A 17,856-nucleotide genomic window follows, 5' to 3' on the forward strand; every position below is an offset into this window, starting at 1 on the left:
TGAAATCCAAAAGGCAGGCCAAGGGAGTATACCTCTCCCAGCTTCTCTTCCCAACATCTGAAAAATCTACTTAGCCACACCTATGGCATCTTGCTGGGAAACATGAGAATCCACATACAGATGTTACTGCTTAATCTCCTTATTCCAGGCACAGGTATGCTGTTACCTTTTCCCAATCCATTTGTTGGAAACTTTGTAGGAAAGAAGCAGAACGATGGTTTTCCACAGGCTATGCAGACACTGTCTGAGAGACCAGGAGCCAGTTTCTCAGACTAAAACTCAGACCACTGTCAAAAGGAGCCTGGAGCTGGGTCTGTCCTACAGAATGAAGACCTATTAAGTGTGCAGACTGTGAATCTCCAAAATCAGTCATGTTATTGTTAGAACTTTAGGAACACCAGTTCATCCTCAAACTTGTGCTAATCTTCTCCTGTTATTGATGCAGTGCCCAGAACTCTCACTGAGAAAAAACAAGAAACCTGGGTGTGACAGGTAATTTATTTAGATTGTGGAGATTTGGACAAGTACTTCTCTTACAAAGAACAATTTAACAGGTATTCAGCACAACAAGTATAAAAAATTGGCCCATCTCCTTTATAAGGAAGAGAGGTTTTTCCTTTGAAATGAATACAAACCAGAACCAGAGAGAAAGGCACTGAAAAGAGAGAGAGAACATAGTACTGCACTGGCTGTCACCTGTTCTCAGAATGAAGAAAATACTGAGGCACCTTCCTTTAGATGAGACTGAAAAGCTTTGAAATTAAGACGTGCCAAATTTTCAAATTCTCTCAGTGTTCCCATGGCATCTTGTGCTATTTACTTCATCCACTAAAGCTCTTGGAATGAAATGGCTGATAAAATTGGAATGTCAATTTTACAAGTATGAAGGTGGGTGCATGGCCATCAGGATTGCAGCATCAATGATAAGGGTTGAAAAACCAGCAGGGCTACAATGGTCAGAGTGAGGTATGTTAATACATTTCCAGCAGTGAAGAGCAGAGGTAATACTACCATGATCACACTAAACTGGAAATGGCTTTCCTAATGTTGTTCCTTAAAATTAAGGCAGAAGTTAAAACTTTCAAAGAAAAAACCAAATCACTAATAAAAATTTGCAGTAACTGTAATCAGAGCACCTTTTTCAAACAAAATGTCTTTATAAGCAATAGAGTAATATGGCTACACTGGTGGGGTTTTTTTTAATATTAAAAAACATATTTCAGAATAGACAAATTGCAGTTGTAGAAAACGGTACAAAAACTATCAATGCTTCTAACAATTATAGTAAGTAAAAAAGTTAAAGTAAATAAAGATATGAAAAAGGATGCAAAGAGAAAATTTACTGGCTTATGAAAATACTTACACATACAAACCTATCGCCAGCATAATATCCCCAAGAAAATATAAAAATATATATAGAATTTATGCAAATATGCTCTGGAAAGTATGTCTTTTAATACATTTTATCTGGCCTTAAAGAGGATACTAACAATTTATACTTTGAATGAGAATTCATTCTGCTATACTAGCTCTCTGAATGCCAAGTTCATTAGCTGCTGCTGTATAGACAAGAAGTCCTGTTACTTGCTGATGAGGAGTGAAGCCCTTAAACACATGTACCCCTAACAGCATGATCCACAAGACAGGCAGAGCACACTGACCTATAGCAATCCTGTACCTCTTTTCCTTTAAGGCCAAGTATAGATTTGTTGCATCATCTCTGAAGAGGGCAATACAAAAACCAAACCCAAGTCCCCCTTCCCCAGCTGGTTAAATAAGAAGCTATTTTTCCTCACTTGTTAGGCAAAATTCAAGATGATTTCTGGTATAATTGACAGCATTTGGAAATACAATACAAAAATTCTTATTAAACTATTATTCTGAATTGCCCAAAATATTGAACACAATCAGGCAATTCATCAAACCCCACACAGAAAAATCAGCTCAGCTCTTTCTGATATTATTAAGATGTCACATATAAATAAAATCCAAAATTGTTCACAGCGTTTCTGTGCAATATTTCCACAAGGTATATGGAAACTGCTTTCTCTGGAAGGCTTTGCAAGTTTGCAAATGAAGTATTTTCAAATAAAGTATTCATATTTAAGAGGCCAGGATTTGCACTAATGAAAGCATAATGTTAGCAGCAGTTTCCTAACTTATGTCATAACTTCAATTACAATTGGATCTGCATACAAAACTATCAGTAATGTACAACATCCAAACATATGACAGTGATTAAGTAATCCCCATAAGTGTACTGTTCAAAGAGTAAATAAATAGGTTAAAATACACATATTGATTTTAAAACCAGAAAATAGTATCCATGAAGTGAAGTCATTGCTAGGTTTCTACATTCCAATTCATAACTTTATCATAGTCCTGAATTCGTTGTTTTATGTGAGAAAGCTTATTCTTCAGATATTCACAACGCTCCTTTTTCTCCAGAAATGCAGGATCCTGCCAAAAATACAAAAACCTATATGTTAGTATATATTAGGCTTTCAGACTCTTCCAAGAATAGTCTATTACCAACTATCTTCTTGACTAAAAGGACAGTATAAATATTGTCAAAAAAATCACAATCTTTTTTCCTAGCCCTTTCTTATTTCCTGTTTCCCCCTCCTTCATGAAAGGCCAGAAGAAAATGTTCTGCCTTTATATGCTGTGGCAGCTCTCTTAGTAAATAGAGCTGTTTTAAAGCAGAAATTTGCAAATATAAATGACATCCTACTATGTAATTTAGATTTTACACATGTATTTGTTGTACGTGCAATACATCCTTCCCCCTCAAAAAGCAATGAAGCTTAACTAACATGGACATAAACTCTGAATCCCATGGGAAAAAAAATTGTATTTGTAATGCAGAATGTTTTTAATGGAACACAGATACATATTTGCTGTCTGCATTTAAAAATTACAAAGAGAAACCTCTTGGATTACACCAAGAGGTGTAATTACTTTTTTAGAGTGTCTAAATTCCATGCCTCAAAAAAATACAAAAATGTCTTTTTAAATGTAGGACTATGTTTTCTGTTTTTATCTATTGGCTGTGTCAGCCAGTGAATATAACTGAACTCATCTTCTGAATGCAGAATGCTCAGTGATTAAACATACTCTCAGAAGATGAAAGTGCTCAACTGTTGGGTTGGGTTTTTCCCCACATGTGGCTACTGGAATCATTACTCTCAAAAATGCTTTTGCCATGAGTGTATGGGTTGTGCCATAGCTTTGCTGAAGTTTTAGAAGACAAAATATGCAAAACACTACAGGTACCCTGAGATACTGAAATCTGCCCCGCGTCAGAAGTATTATCTGTTTACACTCTCTTTGCTAGTCATTAGATTCAATAGCAATGTAAATTTAAAACACTTACGTTTTTCTTCTTCTTGTATTCCTGCAGAACTTTTAATATCCTTTCCTGTTCCTAATGAGAAACCACAGATTTTTAAACTTTGAGTGTGCTCCATATATGGATTTACATTTTGTAAATACTACAAAATACTCATCAGAATTCTCATTTGATCAATACCTTGAGGTTATAACATTTTAGATGTAAATCTTGTATTTGAGAAATAATCAAAATACATCAACTGTGACTCATTAGAACTTAAAAGCTACTAGTATGAAACAAAGAAACTAAAACCCCTAGAAAACCATGTATAGTTCTTAACTATTAGAAGACATTGTGGTCTAGCTAAAGACAGCCAAAAACTGTCTAATACCACCTAATACAGCTATTTTCCATGAGCCCATTTCACAGGTACTTACATATATGCTTTCAGGATGGTGTGGAAGCTGTTTCAGCAATGCGTCCAGCTCATCAAACTTTCTTAATACAGCATTAACTTCCATAGACAGTTCTTTATACTCAGCAAACTGATCATTGAATACTGCTTTGTACCGGTCTCTCATTTCATTTGTTTGAATTACAGGGTATTTCCTTAAAAGAAAAATAATTAAGAATTAGTTTTAGAGATACAGTTTACTAACAACATTTAGACTCTTCACCTTGACAGAGTATTTCTGTATTTTTTCCTAATCTCATAACCTGCTGAAATTTGCATGTCTGTAAAGCACCGAAATCAGAGAATCACAGTAAAATTGAGGTTATAGGAGATGTCTGGAAGTTATCTGATCTGACCTCCTGCACAAATAGGAACACTTAGACCAGGACTATGTCCATACAGCTTTGATATCTCCAAGCATAGAGACTTAGTCTCTTTGGGAAACCTGTGCCAACCCTCAAAGAGAAAAATATTTTCCTAATATTCAGGTGCAACCTCCCTTGTTTCTACTTGTGCCCATAGCAAATAGTATGAAAATTAATTTATTAATTGGAAAGGCCTACCCTTTCCAATTAAGGGAGCAGGTTACAGATGCAGTATTAGAAAGTATAAGAGTAGTCAAATTTCTGACTACAAATTTCTGGCCCTAAAAAGGCAATTTCCCATGTATTTTAGTTTTTTCCTCTAATATCTATATAATGGTCTTCTCTTCCTTTGGCAGTTAATGTACTTGCTAGATTATGATATTCTTTTTCAACATTTGAGGTTTGTGGGGGTTTATTTTTTTAAATTAAGACTCCTTATTTATAGTTACTGGACTTATGCCACTGATACCAGCCCCGTCCTCTCTGCTTTTTAATGTTAACTTAACACACAATTACGAGTTCGCATAGCATGTGCATGGGAGAGAATCCATTGGAGAAATGCAGAGTGAAAAACATGATTCAAGTATCCTCCACTAAGTTGGCCCATCAAAATCAAGTCACTTACGCTAAGTAGTCTGGCATCACTATAGGTTTAGGAATGTGGCCTGCAGGTATATGACCATTAAGTAGCTCTGGTTTTCTTTCCAGTGATTTTAGCTGCCTGTAACTGACTTCTTCCCTTGGTCTGTCATCACCTTCATACTGTTTTAAAAGAGAAAATTTGTTCTTAATGAAATCATTTTTACATAAATCACAAAATACACCTTAAGACAGGGATGCATGTATTGAGCAGCAGTAGAAGCAAATCACAGATATTTCCTACAACACTTATTGTAATTAGAAAATCAGTTTATTGACTTACAATAATGTTTCTCACACAGTATTTTTCTTAAGTTTGTCCTAACAGCAGTACAGATAAGTACTTCTGCAGCTTTGGAAAGAATTGTTTGCATGTTTAAAAAAATATTGCAAGAAAGTTTCCTTCAGTATTCATTTAATTTGTGAATGAACTGGAATCATTCAGTTCTTTGGAGTTCCCTTTTCTCCTTGTTTCCTATTGTACAATTCATCCCTTGATCCAGAAATAAAAAAAATGTGAAATCTTAGAACATAAACAAAAGGATCCTGATCCACTACTGAATCAACAGAGAAAACGGTGGTAAGGAAATTCACAGTGTCTATCAGGAGACATTTAAGGGTGAAATTTATCTCGTAATTTCTCTGGAAAGCCCATACAATCTTTGCAGTGTATGCAATGACACCTTGTGTGGCTGAAACACTAACACTGCTGAGGCATTAACTGGCAAGGGGGTCTTTGGAGCAGTCTCAGAGACCAAGGAAGAAGCTCGACTCACAGGGCACCTACACTGTGCTTCCACTGGCTCTCCTGCAAATCAAACGCACAGCCAGGAATAAAGAGAGACTCAAACCTATCATGCATCAGACGACCTGCTGTTGTAGTCATGTCTACAAACTCTGTGATAAATGCTACAGAACTTGTCACCTCATAGAAAAGGGTAAGAGCACACAGAGAGGCAGCCATCACATTGCTATTTTACAGTTTTGTAGATTTTATAACCTAGCCTAACTAGGAGTAAGTTTGTTACAAGCTCCTTTTGAATCTTCCAGGCAGGAGACTGCTGTCCAAACTAGCTTAAAAAACTAAACATAATCTCTTTGAGGTCAAATAAACAAATTAATTAATTAATTAAAATAGTCACAAGGAAAATAATAATCATTTAGAATTACCAGTAAAGAGAAAAATAAATTCCTATTTCCTACCTTCTTTTCTGGAAAAGAGGATTGCGTTTTCATCTATCCAAAAAAAAAAGGAAAGAACAAAGTTTTATTTTCAGCAAAAATAGTATGGAAAAGCATGGACTACTAAAATTTAAACACTTTCAAAAACATACTATACAGAAGATTACATTTATACTTAAGTATAATGAAATGTAGCATAAGGAGTATTTTCAGATCCACTATTTAAAGACTTGTTTAAGGAAAACAACCACCCAAACCCCAGAACAACAGGATTTCCCAGAGCACAGCTGTAAGGAACAGCTTGCAGGAAATACTCCATCCACTTCTCAAGCTCCTTTATTATTGTTTCACATTCCAGCCCACGTTAACTCACTAACAGACTGAGCCTAATTCATTGCGTAGAACACACACAACAGTGAACTAACTAATCAGTAGCTCAACCTGCAGCTGTTTTGCACAGCATTGTCCAGTCTCTAACCTCTATTATTAAAGTACTCCCTTTAGAAATGTTTAGTGAGTGGACTAAAAGAACTTGGATAGCAACAAGGAAGAATGAACACCTTATGTACAACTCTGGCAATCTCCTCACTCTTGCAGGGCATACTATCAGTTGGTTAAAAAGCTTTTATTGAAGAATTATAACTAGTTTTCAAAAGAAAAGTCTCAATTTTTCTGCAAGATGTTGAACTGGAAACCAGCGTTAAATAAAAATGCTGTAAATCAGACTGCAGTCAGAGAGCAGAGGATATGCAGCTTTAAATTCTCTTCTTCTAAAATCCCTTAAAGGGAGACCCCTCCTTAATTTAGGCTTATGTATGTTTCACATGCATTAATTTTCATGCTATATTAAGTCTTACTAATTTTTAAAGGGTCTTTTGGCGATGTTTTCAAATGAAGGAAGTTTTACACAAATTACTTTGAACTCTCTAGGTAAGAGTGTTAAATCTCTACTGTTATAGTTTATCATTAACCAGACAAATACTGAATGCTTCTAGTATGGGCAAGGCCAGTAGTCAGGCAAAATATTTGACGTGAAAAAGATGTGGCTGACTAAAATTTGAGACATCAAAATCTAGTCAAGGCTGTTACTACAAATATTTGCTGATAACTATAGTGAAGAAATCTGAAAAGGCATTAAGAAGTTGCTTGAAGATTTGCTTGCAAAGTAAAAATAAGTATTTCACATTCTTAGGTTTATTCACACTAGCACTTGATGTGCTGAACGCACAGATTTTGAATAAATGCTAGGTGGCTTTAAGCCACCTAACCCTGCTGAACAGATGAACATTGTTAGTTTCTTCCTTTGTTTGGAAAATACACACTAGGAAGTAGTCCATCAGCTGACTCAAAAAGAGAGCCCAGTATTATGAGGAGAACAGAGCCAGGTCCTTACTCAAGGTAACTATAAACATTAAAAAGAACCAAAAAAAACCACCAAAAAAACATGTCCAAGACTTTGTTTCTGACACCTTAAAAACGCCTTTTCAACCTTAGAACTATAGATCTGCTGTAGAGAAGACAGTTGATTTGACATCGTCTATGCCACGGTAAGATCTTACAGCTGCTCACCATCATGTGGTAACCTGTAGATAGAAAATGAAAACTAATGACTTACCTCCTGTTCCATTAATTCCCTGTGCCTCCTGGCCCCTTCGTGCCTCCACAACTTTAGGCAAACCACCGCACTAATTAGATAGAGGATCACCGTGACAAACAAGAAGATGATCGCCGCAGTCTGACCGCCCTCCACACGGCAAAAAGCCGCATTTATCGGTGTCTTAAACAACTGGTAATAGCAGAGCCCACCTCGGTTGGTATCGTTTACATATACTATGGCAGCCGACATGTACAGGATAAACAAGGCCACATTGATCCCAAACTCGGTCAGAGGCCACCAGTTGGAATCGAGGAGGATAGTTCGGTAGTACATGGACATGCCCAGCACAAGCAGCACTATGGTGACGATCCACGCCATTCCCGCCACCACAAGGATGAAAGGCGTTTTGGGCCCGCTGTAGGAGTATCCTCCGTAGGCGCTGCCCGCCCCGTATCCGTAGGGCTGCGAGTACCCGAACATGTTGTACCACTCGTTGTCCTTGTGTACGTAGGCGGTGACACAGGCGAACACGGCGGCGCCAAGCAGCAGCTCGGCCACGCCGAGGATCCTGAGCAGCCCTGCCCAGGACTTCATGTAGGCGTACCGCAGGTGGTACTCCTCCACTCGCTCGCTGTAAGTCTGCCCAGTGCCGCCGCGGCGATCCAACGAGCCCGAGGGCTCTCCGGAGGGCAGCATGGCCTCGGCCTCCTTCCGAGAGTTGTAGCTCCCGCCCGACCCTCCGAATGGGTCGGTGTAGGAGCCAGGCACCGTCCTGGTCCCCGGTTGCAGCGGGGCGGGAGAGGCAGGCGGGGAGCACTCGACCCCGTCCGAGATGTACCTGATGTCGGAGGCCGTGCTATCCCAGCTGGAGCCGGGATGGCGTCTCCCTTTGAAGAAGTTCTTCCACGAGTCCGGAATGAACCGCCGAACCGGCTTGAGCTCTGCCGGCCCGCTGGGGCCCGGGCTGGCCCCGCCGGGCCCGAAGGGGGGCTGCAGGGGCAGCGGGGGCGGCGGCAGCGGGGCGGCGGCGGGCCCGGGGCTGGCCCCGCGGGGCAGCGGGGACCTGCCGGGTCGCCCGCCCTGCGAGCTCCGCGACATGGCCGGCGCTCAGCCCGGCCGCAGGCGCTCCCCGGCCCCGCTCGGCTCACCAATGGGAGGGAACTGCCGCGGGGTCCCAAGGGCAGCTGGCGCTAGAGAAGGACGAGCCGGGCGGAGAGCGCCCACTGGCCCGGCAGCAGTCGCCCAACACCTGCGGCGCCCCGGCGGCCTCACCTGCGGCGGCCCGACGGCCTTCGCCCGGGGAGGCGGGAGCTTCCGGCCGGGAGTGGCGGGAGCTTTCCCGAGATCGCGGTGCGGTGCCGGCGGGGCGCGGCCGGGCTTGGCAGGAGGGCTGGGAGCCGTGACTCACAGCATGACAGAATAGGCCAGGTTAGAAGGGACCGCAGAGGGACAGGTATTCCAACCTGTCTGCTCAGTTGTTCAGGGAGGGTCGTGCTAGAGCACGTCGCGCAGGATTGCGTCCATACACTTCTTGAATATCTCTGGTGAAGGAGATTCCACTATCTGTTCAGCACGCCGTCACTCGCACAGAAAGGAAGGTATTCTTCATATTCAGGTGGAACTTTCTTTCCATCAGTTTCTGCCCATTGCCTCTTGTCCTGTTGCTTGGCACCACTGAGGAGAGCCTGGCTCCATCCTCTTGATACTTTCCATTAGGTAGTTACAAACATTGATAAAGTCCCCTCTCAGTCATCTCTCTCTTCTCGAGGCTGAACAGGTGCAACTTCCTCAGCCTTTCCTGGTAAGAGAGATGCTTCAGTCCCCTCATCATCCTTGTTGCCCTCCCCTTAAGGAGCTTCATGTCTCTCCTGTATTGGGCACCCCAGAACTGGACACAGCACTCCATGTGCAACCCTGCCAGGGCTGAGTAGAGGGGCAGGATCTCCTGCCTCGACCTGCTGGTAAGGCTGTTCCTAATGCCCTGCAGAATTCTGTTGACCCTCTTGGCCACGGGGCACTGCTGGCTCATGGACAGCTGTTTGTCCTGCAGCACCCCCAGGTCCTTCTCCAACAGAGCTATGCTTCAGTCCCAGCCTGGGCTGGTGCTTGGACAACACCTGGCAAAGAGCTGGCCCAGTGACAGGGAAAGCCAAGCCACCGAGCAGTCTGTTTGGAAAATCAACATTTCTGCCATTGTTTTTCAGGTTCAGGAGCTGAAGAAGAAATCTGGTGTGCTGCACCGTTGTCTTCTGCAAATGGCTTTCTACATTCACCACAAAATCTGCAGCTGAGTACAAAACAGCATTAATGCAGTAGGAGTTTTATTTACATTGTCAGTATGGCCTACCAAATTGTCTATAGTATGCTTCAGTCTCTTCTTTTACAAGGTTTAAAATTCCAAACAGCGATCATTTTTAAGGTGTAAATTTTAATTAAACCTTCAAATGCTCACAACTTACCAATCGTGGACTCTGGAAACAAACTGTACAAATGCAAAGTAAATAAAATGTGTTAAAAATAAAGAGTTATTCCTTAATTTAATAAAAAAAAAGGTGTTCTTAAAAAAATAAGTTCTAAGCTTACCTCCCAAAATACCTTTACAGTACTGTCTTCCTAATATCTTACATAAAAGAAATCTGACCTAAGAAAAATATTCACCAGTACCATATTGGGTAGATCAAAATGCACTTAGAATGATAGGCACTGGAAAATAATTATTTCATATGCTTAGTTAAGTGGTCCTGTTTATGTTTGCATTAGTTTGGATACCAAAGTTGATATATATTTGAAGCGTTTCTCACATTTTCATAACATATTTACAGATTGCCTCCAAATAATAAAAGCCCCTACTGTCCCTAAGCTATGTATTTATCACACAGTTATCATTACATACCTTGATACCTTGAAAAATGAATGAATCCAGATGGTAAAGCCTTGGTTAAGACATAAAGCCTTTTATTAGGAGTAATTAACATAGCTTAGTGACCCAGGTGTCTAAATACTGTTTTTTGGATTACATACCATACACAGTAATCACCTGGTACTTGCCTCATCATACACATTTTAAAAATGTGCTGCAAACTTTGGCTTTGTTTTAAAGCCTTTAAAATGATCAGTAAGCAAGAAGGATCTAGTTAATAGAGTCTATGGGATTTCCAAAAGGCTTCTCACCACATCTCCTGAAGCAGACTTATTTTGAAAGAACCTTAAGCCATAAAAGAAGACTTAAGCCTAAAATAAGAACTTCACTCTTATGTTTGATAAATAATTAACAGATGGGAAGGAAATTGGAGAAGGGAGTATGAGTTAATGGTTAACTCCTGGAATGGAGGAAACTTGCCACTACAATTCTGCAGAGATCAGCGCTGTGTCCTGGGCTATCCAGTACATTCCTAAATGTAACCTTGTGAAAAAAAGGGAACCCTATGAAGACTGAGAGGAGCAACTTTGCTGCTGATGCTAAGTTAGGCCAGTAAGGATGTGCTCTGCCAGAAGAATTGTGCCAGGACTTTATGAGACTGGATGGCAAATAACATCACAAATTCAACATACACAAACACCTGAAATCCATGCAGTAAAAAAAGAGATGAAGGATTTAAAATACTGCAACATGAGAATCCTGACTCATGTATTTATAAAGCATGACATATGCCTCAATTGTGACAGGATAGATACTTATTTAATTCTATAAAGCTACTTAAGTTTTAAAGATGTTATTGGTGGTGTCTCAAATTGTGAGTTGACACAGGCAGGCAGCCAGAACAGTTACAAACTTGCAGTTAGAACAAAACAAATAAATTTATTTCCATTTACCTTGCCAATAAGGGGATCCCCAGAGCAGCAGCCAGGCAGATGCACACAAGCAGAGATGGTTCATGCTAGAGGATCACTGGACTGTGGTTCTCAGAGGCTTATCAAGAGTTATTTCCAACTGCAAGGTCACTTGAGTGATTTACAATCCTTCTCAACAGTTTCCCAAGCTTTAACCCATTCCTCCCAACACAAACCTAACAGGAGAGCTTCAATCTTGGCTATATGTCTGTGTGACTAGAAGCATATTTATTTACCCACCATATCTATACACGATATGTGGGGTTTTAGTTAGGCAAAAGGAGAGGTAGTATTGATATTTTCAGTTACAAAAAATGTATCAGTATGCCTACTGATAAAAAAACCAAAACCAAAAATCAACTAATGAACAACTATCTCACAATTAAGTGCAAGAGTTACACTCAGTGAGTTTCTGACATAGCATTTTAAGGCAGTAGTTCCATCTAACTATGCTTTGGTTGTAAAGAGCCTCTTGAAAAGAGATTTTGGAGCAAGACTGTTCTCTTGATACTGTAAGAGAGGGACATAACACCAAAACAGGAGTGAAAAACCTGCTATGCCACAATTAATCGATATACTCTGTGCAAGGAAAAACAGCAAGGCTTTAATGATAACTACACATAAGCTGCTGAAGACTGAATCTAGAAAATATATAAGCATTTAATACAGATCACAAATATGGTGAGTTCTGCAATTTCTGCCTTTACCGGATATTAGAATTACAATTTTTATCATTCAATCATAAATTCTGCCATCAGTGCAGACCAACTTCCTTTTTTTTTTTTGCTACACTCTATGAAAGTATTGGTTCAAATGTAAAAAATTGACAACTGCTTTGGTATCTCATAAGCAAGCTACTTTTGATAAGCACTTAAAAACTGTCACATTTACATGACAGTTAATGTGGTTGAAAGTGCACAAGCTTAAAGGTAATGTTGGGAATATTTTGTGGCATTTCTACATTACTTTTGTTTCCATGAACAAGGAATTACGATTTTCTCAGAAATACAGAGAGATACTTACTTGGATAGAGAGAACAAAATTTGTAAGAGGCCATGAATTTATTCTTCCATTCAAGGAAAAATACAAATGTACCTCGTCAAGCAGCTATTTCCATAAAAGTAGTTTTTAGTAAAATATATGACCAGTTTGACATTGAATGGAAATTTTATCAGCACTACTTACTTATCTAACAGATTTATGTGTAGTATCTCCCTCAAAGCACCAAGCACTTATGTTTTTACTGATAAGGAACCTCTGGGGCTCAGATATAGTCCAAAACCTCATACTTTGGATGTAGTTTATCAGTCATTAAGGTCACTGTCACCTACACTAAACTAGACATAAGAAGAAATCTAGCTTGTAAGAAAGTAATTGTCTTGTAGCCTTCATGAAGAGTTAGAGAAGAATCTAGAAGTTCAGTTTCAGGGTATTAAAAAATGCCTATATAAATAAGAAATTACATTCACATTTCTAGGTGTTATTTCTAGAAAGGACAACAGCAGTACTTAAGTATTCATTGTATCTATGACATATCTGTGTAAAAAAAAAGTTTGCACAGCTGTGGTAAAGATATAGGTTGAACATTTTTGCAGACATATGTGATTTTTTTTTTTACAGCACCTTATTAAAAAAATACAAACAAACAAAAGAGAAATAAACAAATTAGAAAAAAAATTAGTCCAAGGTTTATGCATTGTAAAAGGAAAAATATCCTATAAAATCTAAGATAGATGGTTAGGGAGCTGGCATTCATGACCTGAGAAGTCATGCAGGAGGAAGGTTGTTTTCTTCACAGCCAAAGTGAATGGTGCGGTGCAGGGACAGAAGGTTTTGCTGCCTTAGGTCTGGTGATTAGAGAAAGGTGAGCTCAGATTCCTTCTGACATTGTGGAGCAGAAGGATCAAAGGCAGCTGTGAAAAAAGGCTGCAGCAAAGAAAGTTCCACCCCCTATAGTCAGCTGGTCAGAGAGAAAGAGAGGTGATGTCTATAAAAATTAGAATACAGATGAGAAGGAGCAAAACCAGAGATGTGTAGCTGCATGAATAGCAACTTAACATGTATCTGGAACAAGATTTATAGCAACTTCTGACTCCATTGACCATTATGTTACATTGTTTTCAGTTCCCAGGATATTCTTGATGCAGGCATAAGTACTTAATTGCATAGTCTGTGTTACATAGTTGACATCTAATTAGTTACATTACACTTTATTAAATTTTTTTCATATCCCCTCATCTCCTTCTCCTCAAACGACTTTGGAACTATAAATTGTTGCCTAAACATGGACAGCCAATGGCATAATGGATCCTGATTTAGTGGAGTGCAGATAGTATTGCAGTATAATAAGTTTAAAATTGTTATGAACCACAGTTTTTAAATGTTAAAAAATTCACACTGTGGCCCCATACAGGGAGCAGGCAGGAAGTAAATTTACATAATCCGAGTGTATAAAATGTCATATTTTCAATAATAGGAAAATGGAAAGCATTATAGAGAAGTAGAAAGTGAGACAGGGCCACAAAGAGAGGTGGAAGAACCTTCCAGGTCAGGAAGGAGTTCACACATATTTCTCTCTGACAACAGACATAAAGAAGGTGAGATAAAAGGAGAGAGGAAAAAACAGCAGAAGGAATCACACTCATGTACACAAATAAGAGAAGCAGTAGCTGAGGGGCTGCAGGACTGTTTCGGAATCTTTGAGAAATACAAAACGTAACCACGCCACTGTGTAAATTCTGTACATAAAGGAAATTTTGCTTTCACGGAAGGCAACAAATGTGGTGACTTTTTTACCTGGCTTGCTGTGTTGATGGCACATGAACCTACTGCAACTAGTTATCCAGTTTTATTACATACATGTAGTAGATCTTTATTGAAGCGTGTGCTATTTAGCTAATAGATGTAGACAGCTACAATCCAAGTTACCACAAACTTTTAATACTGTTTTTATACTGTTATTATGTCCAAGCATTAATTAGAGGTGAACCTAAGCCTCACTTAGCAAACCTAGCTACTAGAAGCTGATATTTTTTTTCTCATTGAGAATGAAAAATGAATCAAAGCCTTCTAACTTTTGCAGTAAATTATTTCCCCTTGAACATGGAAAACACAGATCAAAGTATCTTTGCCCCTTGCATCTCCTACTTTTCTGAAATATCAACTATGCTTTCCTTGTTCCAGATACTGCTGTCACTTTATGTTTGAGAGGTGAGGTCCCTTTCTTCTTTGACCAAAACTGATTTTCCAATGAGAAAGCAAACCAATAATTTGCATTGATATTGCTTTGATTTGATATTTGAAAAAGAGCATGATCCATTTTTTTAAGCCCGCTACTGATAATGTTCTAAATTGCAAAAAAAAAAAAAAAAAAGAACAGAAAAGGTTTTATAAATAGAAGCACTAAAAGAATTTTTTTTTAATTGGGATTCGACTTTTGTGCCTTAAGCCAAATACAGGGTGTGGAGTATTTTTTGAATAATGAATAACTGATCTAAAAGAGAACCTGGCATTCTTGGTTACGTATTCTAGCTCTGATGAGTGTACAGCTTGCCTTTCTTTTAAATTTCTTCTTTATAAATAAAGCAGAAATACAAATATACGTAAATCATCTTTCAATTGCATTCTCTTCAATTATTAATTTATCATCTATTTGCATGACCTCTATAATGTTCTCACTGAAATATAAGAAGGCAAAGAAAACCTTTCATTTAGGTTATTTTTCTAAGAACTCTTTTTACAATGATATGAACTACGAGGAAAAAACCCTCCTTTAACTTGATACTCAGATTTTAAACCGTCACTTGGATTTAGTGGCAGGTGAAAGCTCTTTATTGAACTAAGAGAACTTAACAGTTATATATTTATCTGCCTCTTTCCCCGTGATTACCATGCATTTTATCCATTAAAACTGCCAAAGGGAATGTATTGCTTGTGTTACACATACAGAAATGCAGAACAAAAATTACCAGTGTAAAAAGCAGTATTATATTCTGATAGTGCTCAAGAGATCAGCATCAAGGTGAGGTCTCCCCAAAATCTACAAAGTATCACCGAGTACAAATCTGTTATCTAAGCGATACACCTGAACAACTGAGCAGTTTTCATTTGACACAATCATCCCTTCTCATTAATCTCCATTAAATAAAATGCAAGACAACACTGTTCGGTGCAATATGATTTGAGTATCTAATTCTGACATATCAGGTGTAGAAGTTGTAAAACTGTTACCTTTGTTTTTCTGAAGTTTTCTTTGTAACTCTGGTGTTTATATAGTACAAGATAGTTTATTTAAAATTTAATGTTACCTTAGGACTATTTAGTTTTTCTACACTATACATGAGCTCTTTAAGTAAGCCACAGTGAACTTCTCTTGGATATGCCCATCCATTTACCCATGTAATGGCATGAACTGCAAAATGCCAAAATGTTTTTAATGAGAGGTATTTGTCTTCTTTTACTAAGGCACACAAGACAATACAAACATAGAATGTTACCACCACAATAATTTTTTTTTTCATGTTTACAATTTAAACCTAGAAACACAACTCTCTCCCCTCTGACATACAGCTAATATATCCCAAATGTAATTCCAGCTCTTCAATTTACCAGCAGGCCACTTCAAAGCAAAATAAATACTTTCAGAAGTGCCGTACAGAAAGTCAATGTGCTATTTCATAAATGCTGCAAGTGTGGAGGTAACAATTGAGATAAGTATATGGAACATAACAATGAAAATATCTCCCCTAAATAAAGGTTATGTCATAATAGCTTTGGTCTGTAAAGTCATAGTGGTAAAAAAAACTACTGAGAATACAGGGTGTTGCATTAAATTACATCAATGTTTACATAACAGATATCTAATGTTGGATTTGGGCTAACTAATTTTGAGGTTTTACATGACAGACATAACCCTTCTACATACTCATTATCAAAAAATATTATTTGTGCTCTAGACGAATACATCAAAAATATTTTGCACTGCTGTCTTTACTGAGTTTCAACAGAGAACCTTAATAGCAGAACTGGTCATTTAACTTTCACAAAAATCATATGTCTATATCTGTCATAGAAAAAAATGGGAAATTGTTTATTGCATCACCTGAAAAACCTTGCAAATCACATCCATAGAGTTTCTTGCATGAACATAATTCTGTTCTTTATTCTGCAAGGAATATACAACATTCAAAGTAACAAGAAAAGGTAGGAAAAGGCTCTTACCCTTCTTGAAGACAGGAGTGACATTTTCTTTCTCCAGTTTTTGGGCAGTACCCACAGTTGCTGCAATTGGTCAAAGGATGCTGAGAGGGGCCTTACAGTTACATCTGCCAAGTTCCTCAACACCCAGTATTTCATGGGTGCATCCCATCAGGGCCCATGGACTTAATTATTTCTAGTTTGTTGAAGTAGTCCCTGACCTAATCCTCTTGCACCAACGCCAAATCCCTTCTAACTTCAACCATGCTGTGCATCTGTGTTCTCTGCATTCTCTACAGACAGCCTCTGGTTCTTTGAGTCATAAGAGCACTACATTCAGATCAGGATTGTGTAGTAAAGAAAAAGACAAAAGGAGATAAAGAAGCAGAGATAGCAATCAATATTATAGAAGGGACAGTAAGCATAGTAAATATTGGAAGGTTCTGCTTTTTGTAAGATTGTTGAAAATAATTGTTAGTCCTTCTGCAAAGGAGGGTTCAGGCTATTGGTCAGAGTTTGTGGCAATCTATTGAACAGAATAAAATCCTTTACTGAATGGAGAGGTCTGTAGAGCCAGAGGGGACACCACAGCAGATGCTACTGCTCTGAAAAAAGCAGCAGATCAAGAAACTGATAAAGTAACTGGCAACTTCTGGAGAAAACAGCAGGATAAAAAGTGAAAAATCTGCTGGATAAAGGAAATACAAAAATTGGTATGGAGAGTACAGTTTAGGAGCTTGCAAGTCTAGGGAGAGAAAATGACCTTGACAAAACTATCATAAATTAGTGACTCCTACACAGATGAATACAGCCTTTCAGGGTATCTAGCATGCAGTGAGACAAAGTGTAACAAAAAGAAAAAAAGGATGAGAAGTCCAAGTGTGGACACAGTCTGTGAAGGAAAAGTGATGGACACAATGAGGCCTCCTAATAAAAAAAGCAAAAGAAGAAACTCTGGAAACCTTGGCTACAGCTTCCTCATTAGGGGAAGTAGAGGGGCAGGCACTGATCTCTTCTTCTGGTGATCAGTGATAGAACCAAGAAAATGGTATGAAGTTGTATCAGGGGAGGTTTATGTTAGATTTCAGGAGAAGTTTCTACACCCAGAGGGTGGCTGGGGACTGGAACAGGTTCCCAGGGAAGTGGTTAAGGCACCAAGCCTGTCTGAGTTCAAGGAGTGGTTGCACAATGCTCTCAGTAGCTGGCAGGTTTGGAGTCTCTGCTGGAGAATATTTCATTATTGCATGGTAGTACACAG

At 38.9% G+C, this 17,856-nt stretch overlaps 1 protein-coding gene across 1 annotated transcript; it reads right to left on the minus strand.

Moving 5' to 3' along the window:
* Positions 1-480: 480 nt before the first annotated feature.
* MARVELD2 (MARVEL domain containing 2) lies at positions 481-8,932 on the minus strand. The gene is made up of 6 exons (XM_071424588.1): positions 7,590-8,932; positions 5,996-6,028; positions 4,779-4,915; positions 3,772-3,943; positions 3,377-3,427; positions 481-2,460 (listed from the first exon to the last, which is right to left on the minus strand). The coding sequence occupies exons 1-6, from the start codon at positions 8,667-8,669 to the stop codon at positions 2,344-2,346; spliced, it is 1,590 nt and encodes a 529-aa protein (XP_071280689.1). The 5' UTR covers positions 8,670-8,932; the 3' UTR covers positions 481-2,343.
* Between the last annotated feature and the right edge of the window lie 8,924 nt (positions 8,933-17,856).

Source organism: Agelaius tricolor, unplaced genomic scaffold (genome assembly GCF_023055355.1).
Source record: "Agelaius tricolor isolate 1412-34295 unplaced genomic scaffold, bAgeTri1.0.p SCAF_4, whole genome shotgun sequence".
Lineage (NCBI taxonomy): Eukaryota > Metazoa > Chordata > Aves > Passeriformes > Icteridae > Agelaius > Agelaius tricolor.

What these genes read in the sequence shown, in the direction of transcription:
- MARVELD2 (XM_071424588.1), bottom strand. Translation starts at nt 8,669, where the DNA reads ATGTCGCGGAGCTCGCAGGGCGGGCGACCCGGCAGGTCCCCGCTGCCC. An exon ending in CCTCTTTTCCAGAAAAGAAG is followed by an intron (nt 4,916 to 5,995) that starts GTAGGAAATAGG and finishes CTTTTAAAACAG; the next exon opens with TATGAAGGTGATGACAGACC. An exon ending in ACCATCCTGAAAGCATATAT is followed by an intron (nt 3,428 to 3,771) that starts GTAAGTACCTGT and finishes GTTTCTCATTAG; the next exon opens with GAACAGGAAAGGATATTAAA.